Genomic DNA, 21117 nt, shown 5'->3' with positions numbered 1-21117 from the left:
TTATAAGTCATTTGTCTTTTTATGCGGCATTTATTTGCACGCGTTAGTTTCGGTAGATACTGTAGGGAAGTCGTTACTGTGTTATCTCACATTGCGTTTAGCTACAGCCTACACCCAAATACTAGAAATTGCAAATTTTGTAGGTATCGGAAAAACCATCCAGCATCTAAACTTAGCCTAGCATTTTAGCTAGTTTTTGTTTTCTGTCAAAACATGTTTCAAAATTTCAAATTGACCAATTAGTGCAAATTCGTGAAATATTAAAATCGTCAGTTTTATTAAAATCAATTTAAATTTAACAATTTATTCATTTTATGAATAGCAACAAAATAATTTTACTGTGTGTTTTACCCTATGACGCAAATCATAAAATATATCTATGCTTAGTAATTGTTGAGCTAATTTTTTCAAGAATTTTAGAGATCGTTAGTGAATTGACATAGTTACTTAATATTTTTATCATAATTTTATATAAAAAAGAAACACGATAAAATATTTAGAGAAGTAGAGAAAAAGAGAAGATACATAACAAATTGATAGTCAAGGTCAAGGGCTTTCAGAGGAACCTACGTCATAACATTTCAGTAGGTAGGTATTAGAAGTAAGTTTTAAGTTGAAGAGAACCTCAAAAAATGTATATTCATTTAAAATATCTGGTGCAAACAGCAAAAGTGCCGTTGTTTATGGTGCTTTACTTGAGAACATTTTCTCCTATTATCGTATTAAAATTGCTTAATGTTTCATGATTACGGTGAATTAACTCACAGAGCACAGTCAATTGTTCTTTTCACCAAAGAATACTTACTACGAAATGGACCTTGATCTAAAAAATATTATAGAGACACTAAATTTTCTAACGGTATAAGTGCAATTCGAAAACGATTTCATCACTTTTCGTAACGTTATTCATTGATAAAAATTGTTCAGTGTCAGCAAGGTTTACGCAGAAAGCATTAAAACTTTTAACAGCAGAACAGCAGTAAATAATGACATAATATTATTATTCGGATGTTCCATATCTCCGCTGAAGCACAATATACAGATACATACAGTAAGGAAACTTCATACAAAATGTTCGAAATGGCCCCCCCCCCCCATAAAGCGTGTTTTCGAGGGTATTGAGGGGGATCGATAGTAGCGGGTGACACATCCACAGATTTTGAATATAGTATGGAAAAAAGTTTAAAGTGATGTCATTTCACATTAAATAAATATCGATTGTTTCAGTTTGTAGCCCTTTCAATAAATATATATCTGTATCGTATCTGACTACAAGTTAAAAAGAGACTATTTTTTAATTTCTATAGATATGGCACTATGAGTTTTAAATTATGTTGACATATTTTCTACCAAAATGATAGCTACAAATAGTACCTATTAGGAGTCCAGTCTGTTTAAAGACCGCATCTATTTTTTACGCAATCTAGAAGAGCACGAAAATCTAAAAAATGGAAACCTTAAAAAATCTTGTTTAAATTTATGTGCATAATTACGTAAATATTAGGGAAGAAAAAGATAGATATTATAATAATTATTGTATTTTTATCGATATGTGACTTTACCACACAGTTACCACTTTGTCAGGCACTAAGCCTGTCAAACTATTTTCTTTTTCATCCTAAAACAAAAAGGTTATATAAAAGGAGGTTCTATGTTCGTATAATAATAATTTTAATTTATTTTTGCATATTTTGTGTTTTTTAATTTAATTTAATTTATCGTTTTAAAAATAATTTAGTAGGTATACCTACATACAAGTATTGTTAATTCTGGTTTAAAATAATTATTGAATACTTATATGTATCATACAAATATCAAGCATTATAAATAATTTAGGTAGGTACCTACATTAAAATAGCCTTCGGCGTCCAAAAAAGACAAGATTTCGAAATATAGCACTGAAAAAAACGTACCTATTTACTTTTACAAGGTATATATTTTATTGAGATTGTTTCTTCTTGTAAATTCATATTTAGGCTACACCATTTTTTAATTTTAACGGGTTTTAATCTCAAAATTACCACAAAGTCAACTGTGAAAAAAAGCAAACAGAAATATACAGGCCGAATTGATAACCTCCTCCATTTTTGAAGTCGGTTAAATATCAAATAGGTAACAGCCCTATAGCTATAAGTACGTCATAATTTCATCGCAGGGGCTTAGTTTCCTAACTGTATGTACGTAGTATATATCTGTCAACTGTGGCTGAAGTCATCTTAAAATGTCTAGATTTTATAGTAGGTATAAAAAATTGCACTATCAATCCAGTAATGCAGATAGCGTAACTTATTTAATGGTTAATTCTGATAACATATACCTACGAATAATTTTAATTTATACAATAATTATTCAACAATATCAGAAATAATAAGAGAAGATATGATTTTTTTATCTCATATGTAACTAATATGATAGGATAAAATAATATATTATTATACATAGGTAATAAGAATGCTTTCAAAATAATACTGTTAAACTCAATTAGTACCATGTTAGTACCAAAAAATATAATAACACTTTATTCATTAGGTACTCAGATTGGAATGACAAATCTGCGTAATATACCTACCTAGATAATAGGAACCTTAAAGCATTTTACGGAATAATATTTTTATTCAAACACAATGAAATGTACCTAACTATTTCTGGGTCTTTTACGCATATAAAACATTCCTTCAGAGATTATTTTGTGATAACTTTATTCGTACCAAACGTCGTTTATCATACGTTTCCTTAATTTGCCTAACACAGTTAACTCGCGACAATAAACTTAATTTAATTTAACACAAATATGTAGTGATATTCTTCAATTTTTTTATATTATAATGAGTCAAGATGGTGCAAGATAATGCGTATAGGTACATTGAGCACTATAAGTACCTATTACATGTAAAATTTAATTAATATTATTTTTGTTTCTTAATCATTTTATTAAAAAAAATATTAATGTTGTGGTTCCTGCGACCGAGCATCTTGTTTAAAATTGGTTTTGTTTAAGTATAAAATTGTGTGTTTTTATGTCTAATCGGTCAAGGTGTAACGCAACGGTAAAAAGAAAAAGCAGAGTTCGGATTTTCTATAGGTAAGTAGGTACTTTATTATTGTCACGCTTCTTTTGTTGACCTAGGAAAATTGTCCACTTATAGCTTCACCAATTATGATTGTGATTAAAAATTGTATTTTGCTATTAAAAGAAATATAAATATATACGGCACTGGTTTTAATTTGATTCCCATCGTTAATTCAAAAATAAATAGGTACCTACTTACTTAGCAATATAATAACTTTCTATCACCTGTTAAAATAACAAACAGATGGTAAGTATTTAATTATTTTCAATGCCATATTAGCGATTATCGCTATTTACATTGCTATTCCAAAGAGTATTTTTTTTTCAGAATTAATTGTTAACTTTAGCTGCCTGCGAAAATGTTTAGGTAGGTACCTACGTACCTTAGATAGCAACAACTAATAGGTAGGTAACTAAATGGTAGGTAATGGTTTTAACTTTTAATTTCAGTCCATTTTCATTTCAGTTTACGTAACTACAGTAGTATACCTATATATTGACGTGTATTTAAGACCTAGATTTACATACCTACCTACTGTTCTCCAAATAAATGATATAAGTTCAGTGACCTTTTCTATTATCGTACCACGAAACCCTTGACAGTGGGTTTTGAGTTGTCGTTCAAATATCGTGGGCTTATTTAAAATCTCAAGGTCTATTGGGTAAAGAATAAAGACATAAGTAGATATGGCAAAGATAATAATTTACTCAACAAATATTTCCTATAGGATTTAATACAAATGAAAGTGGGATAGGTTGCTTTATCTCTTACGACTTCATTTTTAACAGACGTTATAAGATAATAATAGATCTTTTAAATCGTGTTTTTTTTTCTTTTATTTCTTTACCTAACTAACTATTGAATGTACCTTCCTACCTAATTTATAAACGTCTTAGTTTATTATATGGTTCAAAAGTTCGTAACAAAAAAGGGGAACTACGTCGCGGTCAATATAGTACCTACCTAAGTAAGTACCTAAATTATTTTTATTATTTTTTACTTTATTAAATTAATCTATTTACCAATTACCAACTAAGTATCTTTAAGGTAGAGATAGTTTTAATAAAAAAAGCGTAAATTAATAAAATTGCTATTTCGTGCTACGACGAAATATACCTACGTGGGTATAGTAGGTACCGCTTTTGTACCTAACTACCTATGGGAAACCACAGACATTTGTATCGTAGATGTAAAAAAATAAATTGAGATTCATGCTCAAAGGACATGAATTATAAAGGTCAAGAGAATAAAGTCACTCCTTAGACAAATACCCGCGAAGGCTTTCGTAAAAATCCTTGAAACGAAGGTTATGTGAAAAATTAACGCAATACAAGGAAAATCTATTATAATCGATTATGAAACAGTCATCCTATCGTATCTAATACAATTTACTTTAGTTTATTATATACTTGTGTTATAACTTTTTTTGTCTGTATTAGACTTACATTTTTGATAAAATTAACTAGATATAGACTACAGGCCCGCATAGGAAAAAAAATATGGGTCAATTGAACCACCAGGGGACATATCTAGAATGATAGAAGAGCATAAAATAATAAGATTCATCACTATGCCGCCACTTGTAAGCTGTCCAACTGAGTGCAGATGAGAATTCAAAAGTACAGGTAGACTCGGTAAATTTTGGTCATATATTTTTGTACGGCATACTTAACCATCGATAGATCCATTAAAAATAATAAGAAACCGCTCAGTGCCGTACAAAAATGGTGGTCCACAAAGTCAGAATTTTTATTTAATTTCCGAGAGTTACCGGGGGTAAATTTGGTCATTTGACCATGTACGGCATCTGTGTCATACTATTTCTATACTGCTTTTAATCCATTATTCCGCAACGCCGTACAAAAATCATGGGGACAAGGGGAAAAAATCGAGAGTTGCAATCCATGTTCATATCATGTTCTTTTAAATGTATACCAATAATCATCTTAATTTCATCGAATTCTTGATATAAAGAGCTGTAAGGTCATTTGACCCTGTACGGGAACTTTTTTTAACATGATATTGTAAAATTCAATTGTTGTATAGTATTGCCGTTCAAAAGAAACCGTTCTAAAAAAAGTTATAGAGAAATGCAAAAACAGAAATTTTGTAAAAGTTTAAACATCGTAGATTAATGAAATATAATAGTTTTCTACACTTTATTCGTTGTTTGTATTAACATAGTATTAACATAGATAGATTAGGAAAAAAGTACGATCTTATTATTTTATGCTCTTCTATCGTTCTAGATATGTCCCCTGGTGGTTCAATTGACCCATATTTTTTTTCCTATGCGGGCTTGTAGTCTAATAGCCGCTAGTTTTAATATTTTGTGGATATTTTCATTTTCCATCCTCTTAGATAGTTTTTCTATAACAAAAACCAATTATAAAATGGACTAGGTATGAAATTAAAGAAATTTGTATTTTTAGAATATACTTTTTATTACATTAATGCATTTAAATATAATAATACAGTAATATTTATTTTCGGAAAATACAGTTTAACTTTCAACACTTAAACTTATGCAAAACATCTAATACAAGAATTGGCAAAAACATCAAATTAATTAGTTAACAATAAAATGTATTAAATATTTTAAGAAAAAAATATTGAATAATTAGAGTAAATATAATAATATGAGATCATTAATATTCAGGTACTAACAAATTCACGTTAGAAGGATCCATGCAAACATTTTTTTAAGTGTTAATAGAACATTAATAATTATAGAAACATACTTTAATGTGGCTTTATGTGGACTTGTGGAATTAAAACCTGGTATGAGGTAATTTAATTTATAATTAATTATGTTCTACAAACTATTATTTTCTAAAAAATATTCTGATAAGAAATGCAAATTTCAAGAATCCCAAAAAAAATTAATAAAATATAATTGTTAAATTATGACTAGACGTTATACCAAACGGTAAAATAATTTAACTAAGAATGTAAAGAGCTCATACAGAAAACATTTCATATTCTAGTTATCAATCTTAATAACATCTTTAATTTCTTCAAACACAGACGAATCAGTAAATGCAATTATTCCAAATTGATTGCAATATTCTTGAATATCCATGTTTTGTGGGTTGTTATATTTCAACTGTGTATGATTTTTGTAGCAAACCACATCGCCACCTTTGGCACAAATAATGCTATGTGGGGCACATGTGTCCCAGCGGAAAGTTGTCCCTTTTGATACAATGTATGCACTCGCCTCACCTGAAATTAATTTAAATGTTACTAGTGGTCCGCCCCGGCTTCGCCCGTGGTACATATTTCGCAATAAAAGGTAGCCTATGTCCTTTCTCGGGTATCAAAATATCTCCATACCAAATTTCATGCAAATTGGTTCAGTAGTTTAGGCGTGATTGAGTAACAGACAGACAGACAGAGTTACTTTCGCATTTATAATATTTATAGTATGGATACATATACATAAGGAATTAATTGTCGGTATATTATCAAGAACTTTATTATATACATATTTATTACATAACCTACATGTTTCCAATACAAAATCAGCGAACTAAGTTAGCCGTAGTAGAAAAAAATGACTCTCAGTGATGTTCTAAATTGTTTGGATATATTTCTGACTGGCCGGTTGGCTTGGTTGGTAGTGGCCCTGCATTCAAAGCCAGAAGTCGTGGGTTCGATCCCCACCCAGGGCAAATATTTGTGTGATGAGCATAGATGTTTGCTCTGTGTCTGGGTGTTAATTATCTATATAAGTATTTATTTAAAATTATATATGTATGTTTATCAGCCATCTGGTTTCCATAACACAAGCGAAAGCTTTATAGTATGGGATCAGATTGTGCCGTGTGTAAAAATTGTCCTGAAATATTTATTATTTATTTATTATTTACCCATTGAGCCCCGAGCGGCCCGATCTGACCACAACACAATAGATTTTTTATTGTGTCTGTGATTCCGGGGGCTGATTTAAAACAACAACTTGTGAATTAGTTTTATTAGTGACTGAACACTACATTTCAGTAGATAAATACTTTCTCACTACAGAGTTTATTTAGGTTTGCAATTTGTATGTGATTTTCCTGTAAAAACTACTTTTCTGTTTTGTATTCAGTATTATTTTATTTACCTAACGCAACCTTCAACAGCTTATGTCCTGCTCCAGACATAGATTGTACTTCCCATCCAATGTTTTTAAATTTTTCTATTACCTCCTCATTTTCAGCACTACTCATGAGAATAACCTTGTTATCATTACTTGTGCTTTCATGAGACGATAATTGTGTATCTCCATATTTAACACCCCAAACAATTCTTCCTTCCCCACTGTAAATATTAATTTTATTAAACAGATAAATAAAGACGTGTGGCACTCGGGGACTGCCGCGGTAAAGCTATTGCATAGCATGCCTTCAAGCCACACCTCCGAGCCCGTCGAAGTGTGAAGTTTTTCTGTTACGGAATTTCTCGATTCGGTCCCCGCGCTCAAGGCCCGCGAAAGAAACTATGCAATAGCTTAAAAATAAATCATTGAATGTTGAAAAATCTGTAAATTAGTAAAAAACCATAAGCTTTTTTTAAACTTATCATGCTGCATACTTTCAAACTGCCAAATATATTATGTGTAAAAATGTGTTTTGTTTTTTTTAAATAATAACAAATACTAGGAACAACTTGAGTAAAATATCAAAACAATGAAAGAAATCTTACTTATCATAAAATGGTTGATTGATAACTCCGACAACTGGTTGTCCTGTAGACTTCAAATAAGCTCCAATAAGAACAGTGACACAAGGCAGACCGTGCCCAGGCTTTGCTTCACCTCGAACACCAGAAATGAATTCAGCTGTTCCATCTGAAATTGATCATACAAAAACATGATAAGGGATTTTTTATACACACATAGTAGGTACAAAAAAACTGATTAAGTATACGCTCACCAATAGGATCTATCCATACTCCCAAGTCAGAATAATCTATATTTGGAATGTCAGGAAGTGTTTCTCCATAATTCAGTTGCTCAACATCACTATGAGCAGCTTTAGCCATACATTTAGCGGTATCTATCGGTAGTATTTTGCTAAGTAAATTGATCGTTTCTTCAGAATTCTCCTGTAATGCTATTGAAATGCCGCCGATCTCAGAACATTCTTCACCTCGTACCTCACCCTTTAATTCTGGTATTCGTGACACTATAAACTCTTTAGCAGATTCTTGCGCTAATACATCAGCAATAGTTTTAAAATCTTTATCAAAACGCGGATTAGCTTCAGTATCGCCCTTTTCCGCTACCAATATTGATTCACTACTATTACAGCAGGATCGAGCTATACGAGCAGCTTTTTCCGAGGCGTAAATTAAAGTTTCTAAAATATTTGTCATTTTTAATTACTGATCTTTATCTACACTTAATTTAAAACTACTGAGTACTGAATTAAAATAATTTTAATTAAATTAAATTTGAAGTTTTGTTTTTAATCAAAATGTCAATTTGACATTTTGTTTATGTATTATGTTAGGTACCGCAAATCACAAATGTATGAAATCAAGGAATTGTATACAAATCCTAGGAAATGTGTACAATTCCATACCATTTAGGAAATGTATAAAATATTGTTTAATAAACTATTTAATGCATAGATATCCTGGGAAATGTATAATCTTCCTAGGAATTGTATACAATTCCAATATCTTAATAGGAAATGTATAAAATAAATGATTTCTGTAATAAAACACTGTATCGGGTAACAGTTGCAGTCTTACCGTAAAAGAATAATAATATTATGTTCATATTATCTTACTAATTAACATTTCTTAAATCAACTTATATTCAATCAAATCAAATTTTCATTTGGTTAGTAATAAAGTCCCCTCGTCCCGCTGTCCCCTTGTACACGTCCCAGTCGGATTGTATAATCTGCCGTATTACAAACGGCCGGCATTTTGTAATATGCCGAAATTCGTCTTTTTCCAAAATTCTACAAAAAGAGGTCGTGAGCCGACGGAGCCTCACTTCGTGGGGCTCCTATTTCTACGTAGTTTTAAAAAACACGAACCTAACCTAACCCACCCCCTTGTCCAAACCAAAAATTCTGATGAGATTCTCCCCTCATCGACCTGCGTACCTTCCAATATTATTTCATTATACATTTCCGATTGCTATTTAGGAAATGTATAGATTTCCTAGGCAATGTGTATAAAATAATTTATTTCACACATTTCCGTGCGATTTTAGGAATTACATACATTTCCTAGGAATTGTATACAATGACGGATTACATACATTTCCGGTAACAGACCCGCTTTTGACATTGTCAAAAGAAAAGCGGGTCCTAGACAGCCTTGTCAAGTGTCACTTATTATTATATAAATAAATAAATATTTCGGGACAATTTTCACACACGGCACCAAAGACTACTATGTATATACGGACCACGGCACGATGATCCCATACTAAGCTATCGCTTGTGTTATGGAAACCAGATGGCTGATAAACATACATAAATATAATTTTAAATAAATACATATATAGATAATTAACACCCAGACACAGAGCAAACATCTATGTTCATCACCTTGTTCATCACACAAATATTTGCCCCGGGTGGGGATCGAACCTACGACCTCTGGCTTGGAAGGCAGGGCCACTACCAATCAAGCCAACCGGCCAGTCAAAGATAATAATAATAAATTACTGATATAAATTTTTAAATTATGCGTGGTGTGTATAACGAAAAAAATTTCAGAATCCTGACCCTACCGTATAATTTAAATTTTAATAATATTATTGTTTCCTTTGTCTTCAACTTAATTTGAATATGGACGGACAGTCTTCCTGTTCCGAGGAGCGTGAATGAGAAAACGTACGAGAAACTACCGAATAATAATGTAAGAGCGCTGCAACTAGATTCTCTCAGAGGAGCTGTCGCTTATACATATAATATATGTACTGTATACAATATAGGTATTTGAATTTTACAATGTTCTTAAAAATAATACTCAGATATTATTATCATCAATTTATTACAGAAATTTCTTTAATCACTTGAACTCTCTGAATCTGAACTTTTGCTTCGTTTCTTTTTCTTCTTTTTACTCTTTTTTTCTTTGTGACTCTTTTTCTTCTTCTCTTTTTCTTTTTCCTGTTAAATGACGTTAAGATATTAGTTCCTGCCTAAATATGTAGTCATTATGGATTTTATCAAAATATACTACATGCCCATACACATATTGATCTTTTTTTCTGATTATGATCAAAAATCCTACATTACATGTTCACAAAATATCTAAACATGTGAAAAATTTGTGTTGCAAGTTGTAATACAATCATAATATTATAGTCACTAGCAATAATTGCTGTGATAATATTTTCATATTCACATTTTGGGTAAATTATGTACATACCTATTTTGAATATTAATATGAATAATACCTTTTTTATTGGAAGAACAGCTGGGATTTGTATTTGTGGTGCACAACCTTCTACTCTTAATGAGGCTGTAACTTCATCTAATTTGCTCATTTCAGCATTTGGTGCTTTATATTGCTCACAATGGTCCACTCTTATTGTGCGTCCTAAAATCTAAATCTGGATAAAATTTAGAATATGGACCGTCGAGTTGGATATCGGCGATTTTATAGCGATAAGATAAGACTCTGAGAAGTACTTTTACGAAGTTTCAACCTGCGCAGCCGCGTATTTTTTTTTTAATAAAATAAACAAATTTGTTTAATTTTGTACTACTTTTCGTAATTTTGACGTTGACAGATGCTTGTCACTAGCAAAGGATTCACTCATACAGCTTTAGAGATATTTTTATCACAATAATACTTTATAAAATACATAAATTGATAGTTATTTTAGTGTTATTATATATAAAAGTAGTTAAAATAATATGTTAAATTGGTTATTAATATTTAAAGTTTGAATTTTTCATAAAAATATTTAAACGCAAACGAGCCTTCCTGAGCATGGATATATACACAAAAGAGTGAATCATAGTGATCCAACACATAGATTTGTGGCACCTGATGGGACACACACGCAAAGAATAGAAAGCCAGTGGCGTGGTCTAAAAAAAGTTTTCAGGCAACAACAAAACAAGCATGACTTCACAGATTGGCTCATAGAATATATATGGCGTAGAAAAATAAGAATTTATCACAAAGATCCTTTTGAAGAGTTATTAAAGGCTGTGGAGTATGTTTATAGAATCAAATAAATTTGTACATTAAAATAATTGTGTTTTATTATATTTCCTCTAAAATATAAACATATTGGATAATAATAACAACACACAAAGTAAAATAAAGTATTTTAGTAAAGATAAAGACATTACACAAAACACTAGTTTACATATAGCCACATCAGCAATGTAGCTGCTCGGCTATTTATTAATAATTCAGTTCAGTTACATTTCATTCTAATTCAATTTAAGTTACTAATTCTAATAATAATAATACAACTATGGGTAATGTAACACACATAAAAATCCATTACACAAAAGTTGAACAGTCACATAACCAAATCTGTCAACCCCGACTCCACGTGGTCCTTCTGCTCTTACCCCTAGAGTGTATTATAAAATCCGGAAGCGCGGAGGGAGAGCAGCCCTCACCCGCTGTAGCTAAGTGCAGGCACCGTACGAGCCGAAGCGGCTGAGGCTGGTCGCCGAAGGCGACCAAACAGCCGAAGCTGCGTAGGCGAGTTAGGTGCCTGTACATAGCTACGCAAGGGTGATAGGGCTGCACTTCCCGCAGCGCTGGAGCAGAAGCAGAAGCAATATAGTGCAACTGGAGGGAGTTTGGGAGTGGTGGGAAGGGAAAGGTTTATCCTCCCATCCATTATTTGTCACTTTAGGCCCAATTATAACCTCAAACTTTGACCTTGAATATCTCAGGAACTACTGGTCTGCGCAGGGGGGGGGTGGTACCAAGGAGTTCCCCCCGACCCCCCCTCCCCTTCCCCCCCCCCTCCCCGCCCCCCCCTCGACGGTCCATATTCTAAATTTTTACCCTAAATCTTAATATAGTACATAGTAATAAAGCAAAAACATATCAATTGAAATTAAATAGTCCAATTCATCTAATGCAATATAGTTTCCTCCTTCTTGTTGAACCGTCAATGAGGCACAATGACAGGAACATCTATAAAAACACTAATAGTTTGCAATCAAATAAAATTGATAATTAAAGGCAAGGCAATACCTTAATTCCATTGAGGTTATCAACTGCAAGTATTGTTGATCTCTGATCTTCATAACATATGAAGGCAAACCCTCTTGATTTACCAGTCGCTTTGTCTCTTACTAAATTAATGTTTACAATCTCTCCATACCTAAAAATAATAAAAAAATACTATAAATGTAACACAGTAGGTATGTCGTTTTGATAATCTGACTGATAATATTAAAGTAAATAAAACATACTGAGAAAAAACACAAATAATATCTCCTTCAGTCAAGTCATATGGAAGACCGCCAACAAAAACCCATGCACTGTCTTTATACTGGTCGTGCCAAGAACTCTTCGAATTCCCAGAAAGTTCACGTTCACTAAGCTTTAAAACGTTTTTCACATTTCTGAAATGAAGGAAACAAAATGCAAAACTTTTTTGGATTAAGTAATTTAACAGTGAATAAATAAAATTTATACTCAATACTCACGTCATAGGATTCATTTTCGTTAAATTTCAAGCAATTTACTTGCAATTGACAATATTATTTTTAAAAATTATTGTAAAAATGCAGGCTCCGACAGCCGCTATGTTTACAAATTGTAACTCTGTGAATCAGTTGACATTGCTCTTAGGTTGACATACCTAATAATGCGAGCACAGATAAAGATTATTATTATTACTATGCCGGTCACTCACACGAAACCAAAAAATGAAGGACGACTTACTTTGGCTGTTTTCCAATTACAGAGAGTAATGGGACTCAGTGGCGCACAATGCCGAATTATGCACATCACTCGAGATCTTAGATCATCTCGAGATATTATAGGTACCTACTTGCCGTAGCTACTTGCTCTGTGTTCATAACTTCATAAGTGACAAGTGAAATTGACAACATAATATTATTACTTGTAGTGTGTTGACAACTGGCAAATAGCAAAAAAGAAAACAAAAATGAAAAAAGATAAAAATGTGATAAAAATTAACCTAGACTACGCGAGTGTATGTACTTCGCGTGTCCAAACTAAGTATAAAACTCTAACTTGACGCTGCCCTGCCCTACACTCAGTTCGCGCCATACTTGCTCTGTGGTCCGCGCTTGCAGCTCGCCAGGGAAAGACGTGTAACTGAATAGAGTAAAATCAAAAATGCCGAATTGCGCAGTAATAAACTGTAGAAACTCCACAGCAGTGAGTGGCCGAGTTAACGGAGATGTTTCCTTCCACCGGTAAGTAATTTTCTAATCAGAATATGCATTATTTATTAAAATCAACTATAGAATATTAGTGGAAAACGATCGTGACAAACATGGATACCAAATCACTGAATCACACAGAATGATTCGGAATACATTGCGGCTTTTACTTGGCATGGTAAAGATTGCGTCATATGATAATATGAAATGAATACCTAGCATCTTCTCATTTTTCTGTCAAATTTTGTGGTTAGTGATGTTCATTTGATGCAACCAAGGCAACAGTTTTCGATTCTAATCGATTTTGTAATCGAACAGAAAAACGATAATTTGAATGAGCAGATTTCTAGAAAAAGAGGCATAGATTTTTATGTGACGACTTGACCTACAACTTTTTTTATGTATCAGTGCACCGATTTTTTGTTTGGTGCGGAATGGTTTTGAGTTGGTCCCATAAAAATTTCTTTCAGGTAGGCCTTGTAGTTTTTATTTTATGAGCATTTATGTCTGATCTCGATGACTTAATTGAAAATCTAGCAAGTAACTTTGATTCACTTCCCGGTTACCAATTGGGCTGACATTTTGTATATGTATATAAATTGGATAGCGATGAAACATTATCATGACATAGAGCTGATTTGATGATGGAATCGGAAAGTGGCCATAGGAACTCAGTAATTAATGGACTCAAATTTTTGAGTTTGGGCTTGTTTGATTCGTGTTGAAAAATACACTTAAAAGTATTAAATAAAAATAACTAATTTATTATTTATATAAGTATTTTAATACATAGGTACTCAAAATAAATATGGACGCCATCCATCTAGTTAAAGTGTCATCTTGGGAGTATTTTTAAGAAAACTCCTTATTGCTTAGAAATTAATGTTTGTTTTTTCAGTTTTCCAAGTAACCCGAACATAAAAGAAAAATGGATCAAGGCGACAGGACATAACGATTGGTTTCCAACAAAATATAGCACAATTTGCTCTAAACATTTTAGTGAAGCCAGCTTTGTTAAAGGAAAAAAGCTTCGACTATTGAAAAAAACAGCCTATCCGACAATTGATATACTGAAAACGATAATTGATGAAGAGGTTAGTGTGCTCTTTATAAAAAAAAAAAACATAATCTTTGGCATTTGAAATGCGTACGTACGTATTTATAAAAATTGTGCATTTTGGAATATTGTAAATTTTAGATTTATATCTGGAATTAGATTTTCGCAAATTTTACTCTATTTTATTAATTGAATATACCACCATACCAGGAAACGTTTCAAATTACATGTTTAAATGTTACAGATAAAAGATCCAAAACAGCCCTTTAAAAGCCATTCACCATAACCAAAAAAGATAATTTTAGAACAGGTACTTAAGTTATTATAGATTGAGATAGTTATACTTACTCTTTCCTCTATATAATGTGTTGTTCATGTGTGTATGTACTCTTTCCAGAAATTCACAACAAAATTGTTATTTTTGCAGGATACTAACGAATCGTCAGTGGAGAACACACCAAAAAAGAAGTTATTAAGTAAACTGCATGTTGCTCACGATAAAATTGAAAAACAAAATAACGAAAATAAAGATTCAAAACCACCACCCCCAAGAAATCCTTCACCACAACCGAGAAAGAGAATTTTAGAACAGGTAAGTACCTGTAACTTAAGTAAGTTATATAGATAGAGATAGGTATTCTGATGCTTTCCTCTATATATTATTTTTTGCAGGATACTTACGAATCGTTAATGGAGAATACATTAAAAAAGGAGAAATTATTAAGTAAATTGCATGTTGCTAAGGAAAAAATTGAAAGACGAAACAAGGAAATAAAAAGACTGAGAGAACAGAACCGTCGAAAAAAAGTAAAAATACTATCCCTGATGACTTTATTTTCGTGCTTGAACAGAAATGTTTTCTCAATTATGAGCAGGCTAAATCACTTGACACAACCAACGTTACCACTCAAGAACTTTTCTCCAGACAGTTGAAGAATAAAAACGTAGTCAGCAGTCAGCACATCAAAATATTCTCCAGCACAACGGAGCTTCGCTTTAACATTACACCATTATTCAACCAAAGCCAAATTCTATGCTATGTGAGAAAAGTGTTTACTCTGTGTCTACCACATCCCCACACCATTCAAAAATGGTACAAAAGTATAAACGGGAGCCCTGGTTTTACTACGGAGTCTTTAGTAGCTTTAAAGTTTTTAGCGAGTAAATCGAAGCATCCTCTATATTGTTGCCTCATGATTGACGAAATGGCGATATGAAGAAAAATAGAATAGGGCGGAAAAAAAATTGTTGGTTATGTGGACTTTGGAGGCGTTTTAGATACCGATCAAGCTCCTGAGGCTAAGGAAGCATTTGTGTTATAAATCGGTATAAGTGGAAGGTGATCTTGGTTCTTTTTTATTTTTTATTTTTATTTTTATGTAATTTTATTGTGCACATCCACTAATTTTACTGATTTCATTAATTTTATTTTTAGGTTCCGGCTGGATGTTTTTTAATAGATGGGGCAAATGGACAGAAAAAAAAGCCGAAAAAGCCGATTTGGTGCCTGAGACATTTAAACAAATCGAATATATTATATGCATAGTTGGTCTTACTTTATATGGGTGTCCGTCTAATTTAGTGATGGCCAAAATAATAGGTTGTTAATTAAAACCGAATGATAACATGGCAACAACGTTTGAACACCCAGTAACAAAACAACCCGTTGCATTTTTTTAGATATTGTCTCCAAACATATTAAAAATATTGTTGATGGTGATGGTAATTGCATTTCATGGAAGTATTTCGAACACTTGAACAGACTTCAAAGGACTGAATACTTCCATTACTGCTTTGACTGATTTGACTGCAGGGACAATAGCACAGACTGTAGTTATGGTTTCAAAATAAACTGTATATATTTATTTTAAAGAGTTTTATTTTGAAGATTTTAAATAAAATTATTTTATAATTATCTAGTTAATTGTGTATTTTTAATCTACCAACACAACAACTAGGTAATTAGGTTCTCAAATGAAATTATGATGGAATCAGGAATTATGCAATTATTATAGGAATTGAGTGAAAGGCAATGTACGCACATTGTGCTCTTCTACAAACTTGTAACCTTGTAAAATCCTTAATCTAATGACTTCTCTTTGCAGTTTCATTACTTCTGTGACAAAAATTACTTTCATTACTTCTTGTTCATCCATGCTAAGAACACGCTTATTTCTTTTTTTCTTTAGATAATTTTAGAAAAAGCTTATACACATAAGTCTTTCTTCTGTGTATAGTAATTTATCATTTTTCTGTCTTGAATTGATTTTGTAATCGAATAAGCTTAGCGAATAAGATTCATTCATTTGACTACTTCGATCTAGTTTGATCTGGTTTTTGGACTACCCACTAGCAATCACAGACGAGGCAATCCACGGAAAACGTAAGTTGATTACGTATTAGTGTACGAATAATAATAGTGTAGGTAAAGTTACTTGAAAATATATAGAATTTATGGAGATCAGCACCCAAATTTCAACTACAGTAGGGTTTGAAACGATGGGCTATTACGATATTAGAATCGCCTTGCGAGTGGCGTCTCTAATCGATTTAGATTTTTGCGTAAAATGATTCCCATCACCACACCCCGGACACTCCATACAAAATTATAGTTTTGACAGTCACACTGTAGAGACTGCAAATGTGTGTGTAAACTCTTTATGGTTGGCACATTTGTGACTAGCGTAAAAAAAAATTCGCGTTTTTCTGATGAAATACATCCGTAAACAGCACAATATCTAACCATTTTCTACGAAAAACGATAATCACAAATCCAAAATAATAAAATTGCTTTAAGTCAATTTGATTACTGTTGTCAATCTTCGTTGCGTTTCGTCTAAAGACGTCGTTGGTATCGTCCTTGCGGGGAAATGGGTACCATAACATGTCTGATCGTGCGGGGTGAGGTAAGTGTTTAATTTTGGCGGGAGGCGGAGAGTGTCCGTTCTGTAGCGTTTAGCTACTATTAGGTACCTATTCTGTGCCATCACTAAAAAGCGCTCGTGACGTCACGCGTCAAGGTTGGTACCACAGAGCAAGTATTAAAGTTATTTGATACAAAAAAATAATATTATGAAAGGACTTGTATCCATTGTTATGAATAAATTATTAAAAAATAATATTATGACAATAATTGACACTTGACAGTTGACACTTGGTTTTCATACATGTTGTTGATTTTTAAAATTTTTATTTAATAAATACATATAAATTATTAGGTATAGGTATACTTTTCATTTTTGGAAATAAGTAATAACATGGCTACTCCAACTCCCGATACACCAGAACAATACGACCAGGTTAGGATGAAAGTAAATGAAAGTTGGTATCAGAATAGTTGATGAAATTATAACTTCACAATCTTTATTTTTCTAGTTTGATGACGAGGAGTCAGATCAACAATTAGGGGCAACAGCTTCTGGCAGAAAGAGACTATTTAGTAAAGAGCTTCGGTGTATGATGTATGGATTTGGTGACGATCGAAATCCGTACACTGAAAGTGTGGATTTTTTAGAAGATCTTGTTATTGAGTTTATAACCGAAACTACACACAGGTAAGATAGTAAAAGCTTGTTATGAATTTAAGTTTTAATAGCATTTAACTTCTCATGACACTAAAATTATTTTTAAAGAGCAATGGAAGTTGGAAGACCAGGCAGAGTGCAAGTTGAAGATATAATTTTCTTAGTTCGTAAGGATTTTCGTAAATATGCTCGTGTTAAGGACTTGCTTACAATGAATGAAGAACTTAAGAAAGCTAGAAAAGCTTTTGATGAGGTTAAATATGTTGGTAAGTTCAAAATTTGTTTAATTTTATTTGCATTTTGGAGTTTTTGAAAATCAACCATAATCTTCACATTTTTATATTTTGTTTTAATTTCCTGATTTTGCAAGCGAATGATTTAATTATTTAATTAATAAATGTACCAAGTTTTTAAGTATTAATAAACTTATCGACTAAAATTACAACCCTTTTAAACTTATAGAAGATCAACAATAGTATTGGCAGTCAAAATGCTGCTCATGCTTCTTAGACTGATGCAAGTAAATGATTTTCATATTGACACATTGCTTCTGTGTGTGCACTGTACTAATGGCCTTTTAAGTAAGCAAAACGAACAGATGTGACTAACCCATTAGAAAATTGTATTTGTGTTATTGTTGACTTACTGAACATTTTTGAAAGGCTTGACAATGGAATTGCAAACATTGCTGGCATGTGTAACATATTTGTAATGGGCTTGATACTTATTTTAAATGTAGCATGTACATTGTACAAGAATATAGTAATACAAATTTAACTTAACAAATAACAAAAGTTTCAGTGAACAGCAACACATACTGTTCTTACATTTAAATAGACATTCTTATTGTCTAGTTTTAAACTAATTTAATTAAGATCTTAAATTATATTACCTTCCTTATGCAAAAAAAAAAAATTTAAACTTGAAAAAATAAATGTTTGAGTTGCAGTATCACCCTGCCAAAAATGCTCATAAAATAAAAACTACTGTGCCTATCCAAATAACATTTTTATGGGACCAATTCAACACCATCCCGCATCAAACAAAAAAAGAATCACGTAAATCGGTTCAGAAACGTCAGAGTAATCGGCGTACATACATAAAAATAAAAAAAATATACTGGCCGAATTGATAACCTCCTCCTTTTTTTGAAGTCGGTTAAAAACTTTATCTTGCCTTTTATAAAAATGTAAATTTGTATTTAAGTCTATTTCTTTTTTCATTATTATATGCTTCTATTGACTAGCCTTTCAGTAGAAAAAGCTAACTGTAAGCACTTTTGGTTTTAAAAAATGTGTTTAGTAAATATTAAGGGGGCTATGCATTAGAATTATTAGTGTACAAAGTAGGCTCTATTTGGATAAATAAATGGGTAATGAATATACCAATTAGAATAACAGTCACAGAGAGGTTCATGTATGTTAAATAATTTCTAAAAATACTTTTTTCTTTCAGAGTGATAATAGTTTACAAAATGGACCAAATATTGTAAGTATCTGTATACTGAATAATACAAGGAATATATTTTACATATTGAAAAGTATTTTGGAGAAAAATATATAACTATGATGTTAATCTGGGAAGTAAAAAAAAATTAAACAGATTAAAAATATCTTGAGTCGACTATAAATTTTAATTATTCAATTAGATTTAAGAGACCGCCTACAAGTAGTGCCTACACATATTTTATACATATTATCTAAATCAGTTTAAAAAATATTAACTAATATTACTGTGTTTTCTTTTTAGATTGATGAAGACAAGAATATTTATGGCAATATAAAATGCCTGAATAGCAGTTTGTGGGGAGTTTATATAAGTGAAAAATAAGTTATAATAAAAGACATGAATGAGCATAGTGTTTAATTAAAAACCTCAAACTCAAACTCAAACATTCATTTATTCAATTAGACTACAATTTAGTAGCACTTTCGAATCGTCATTACATAATTATTTTAACATTTACCACCGATTCGGAAAGCAGTGATCTATGGAGAAGAATCGGCAAGAAACTCCATAGTTGCTCTTTTAAAATCATGTCGATATTACATAATATGTAACTTATATCTAAATACATAATATTATATCATAATATACAAAGAACTGTCCTGTGGTTTTTACGCGACAACCCTCCATGGGTTTTTATCGTCCATATATTCCTGAATACTGTAGTACGCTCTCTGAACTAATACATTTTTTATATAAGTTTTAAATTTAGAACTACTAAACTCTCTAATATTATGAGGAATTCTATTGTAAAAGCGTATACCTTGACCCATAAATGAATTTTTAACTTTAGCTAATCGGAAAAATGGCATTTCAATTCTATTTCTGTTCCTTGTGCCATAACAGTGTCTATCTCCTACTCTTGTGTGTAAGTCGGCGTTTTTGTGTACATGCAAAATATTATTAAATATATACTGTGATGGTAGAGTAAGTATACCAGTATTCTTAAAGAGATCTCTTAGTGAGTCCCGAGCACGTAAATTATATATAGAGCGAATGGCTCTTTTCTGTAAGATAAATATAGTTTCTATATCTGCTGCCCTGCCCCATAGTAGAATTCCATAGGACATAATACTATGAAAGTAGCTGAAATAAACCAATCTAGCTGTATCTTCATCGGTGAGATGCCTTACCTTTCGGACTGCATATGCTGCTGAACTGAGCTTACCTGCAGCGGTGTTGACATGGGCTCCCCACTGTAGTTTCTCGTCCAATGTTAACCCAAGAAATACAGTCGATTCTGTAGGGTGTAATACCTCCCCGTTCAAGGTAATATTTCTGCTCAACTTTTTAACGTTAGGTAGTAAAAATTCAACACAAGTTGTTTTTTTGGCATTTAATAATAAATTATTAGCAGTAAACCAGTCGGATATGTGTAAAAGAGTACTGTTCACTTCGTCAACATTTGGGTCATGCCTATCCACATTGAATATTAATGAGGTATCATCTGCAAACAGAACTATTTCACACCTATCCTGTAAATAATAAGGTAGATCATTGATATATACCAAGAACAAGAAGGGTCCTAAAATAGATCCTTGTGGAACACCAATGTTAATTGACGCACCGCTAGAACGTTATCCATTAACAACTACAGTTTGTATCCTATC

General features: G+C 31.9%; 4 protein-coding genes across 7 annotated transcripts; 2 read left to right on the top strand and 2 right to left on the bottom strand.

Moving 5' to 3' along the window:
* Positions 1 to 5625: 5625 nt before the first annotated feature.
* Positions 5626 to 8504, bottom strand: LOC123693372 (inositol polyphosphate 1-phosphatase). The gene is made up of 4 exons (XM_045638441.1): positions 7991 to 8504; positions 7761 to 7905; positions 7180 to 7376; positions 5626 to 6296 (listed from the first exon to the last, which is right to left on the bottom strand). The coding sequence occupies exons 1-4, from the start codon at positions 8430 to 8432 to the stop codon at positions 6055 to 6057; spliced, it is 1026 nt and encodes a 341-aa protein (XP_045494397.1). The 5' UTR covers positions 8433 to 8504; the 3' UTR covers positions 5626 to 6054.
* A 1552-nt stretch (positions 8505 to 10056) lies between these two features.
* On the bottom strand, positions 10057 to 12845 carry LOC123693371 (RNA-binding motif protein, X-linked 2). The gene is made up of 5 exons (XM_045638440.1): positions 12716 to 12845; positions 12479 to 12631; positions 12258 to 12387; positions 10483 to 10632; positions 10057 to 10192 (listed from the first exon to the last, which is right to left on the bottom strand). Exons 1-5 carry the CDS (start codon positions 12727 to 12729, stop codon positions 10088 to 10090), a joined length of 552 nt encoding a protein of 183 aa, XP_045494396.1. The 5' UTR covers positions 12730 to 12845; the 3' UTR covers positions 10057 to 10087.
* A 352-nt stretch (positions 12846 to 13197) lies between these two features.
* LOC123693369 (THAP domain-containing protein 1-like) lies at positions 13198 to 16342 on the top strand. Of its 2 annotated transcripts, XR_006751678.1 has the most exons (6): positions 13198 to 13453; positions 14319 to 14514; positions 14722 to 14787; positions 14905 to 15069; positions 15150 to 15816; positions 15913 to 16342. XR_006751678.1 is itself a non-coding variant. In XM_045638439.1 (5 exons), exons 1-4 carry the CDS (start codon positions 13374 to 13376, stop codon positions 15408 to 15410), a joined length of 702 nt encoding a protein of 233 aa, XP_045494395.1. In that variant the 5' UTR covers positions 13198 to 13373; the 3' UTR covers positions 15411 to 15816; positions 15913 to 16342. The 2 variants fall into 2 exon arrangements, 1 of the variants encoding a protein (XP_045494395.1); XM_045638439.1 differs by lacking the exon at positions 14722 to 14787.
* Positions 16343 to 17636: 1294 nt separating this feature from the next.
* Positions 17637 to 19855, top strand: LOC123693368 (transcription initiation factor TFIID subunit 13). 3 transcript variants are annotated; one of them, XR_006751677.1, is made up of 6 exons: positions 17637 to 17776; positions 17853 to 18031; positions 18110 to 18267; positions 18464 to 18517; positions 19457 to 19489; positions 19751 to 19855. XR_006751677.1 is itself a non-coding variant. In XM_045638438.1 (5 exons), the coding sequence occupies exons 1-4, from the start codon at positions 17735 to 17737 to the stop codon at positions 19459 to 19461; spliced, it is 384 nt and encodes a 127-aa protein (XP_045494394.1). In that variant the 5' UTR covers positions 17637 to 17734; the 3' UTR covers positions 19462 to 19489; positions 19751 to 19855. The 3 variants fall into 3 exon arrangements, 1 of the variants encoding a protein (XP_045494394.1); XR_006751676.1 differs by having other exon boundaries at positions 18464 to 18521; XM_045638438.1 differs by lacking the exon at positions 18464 to 18517.
* Positions 19856 to 21117: the final 1262 nt, after the last annotated feature.

Source organism: Colias croceus, chromosome 7 (assembly GCF_905220415.1).
Source record: "Colias croceus chromosome 7, ilColCroc2.1".
Taxonomy (NCBI): domain Eukaryota; kingdom Metazoa; phylum Arthropoda; class Insecta; order Lepidoptera; family Pieridae; genus Colias; species Colias croceus.
This window is presented reverse-complemented; position numbering and strand designations above follow the sequence as displayed.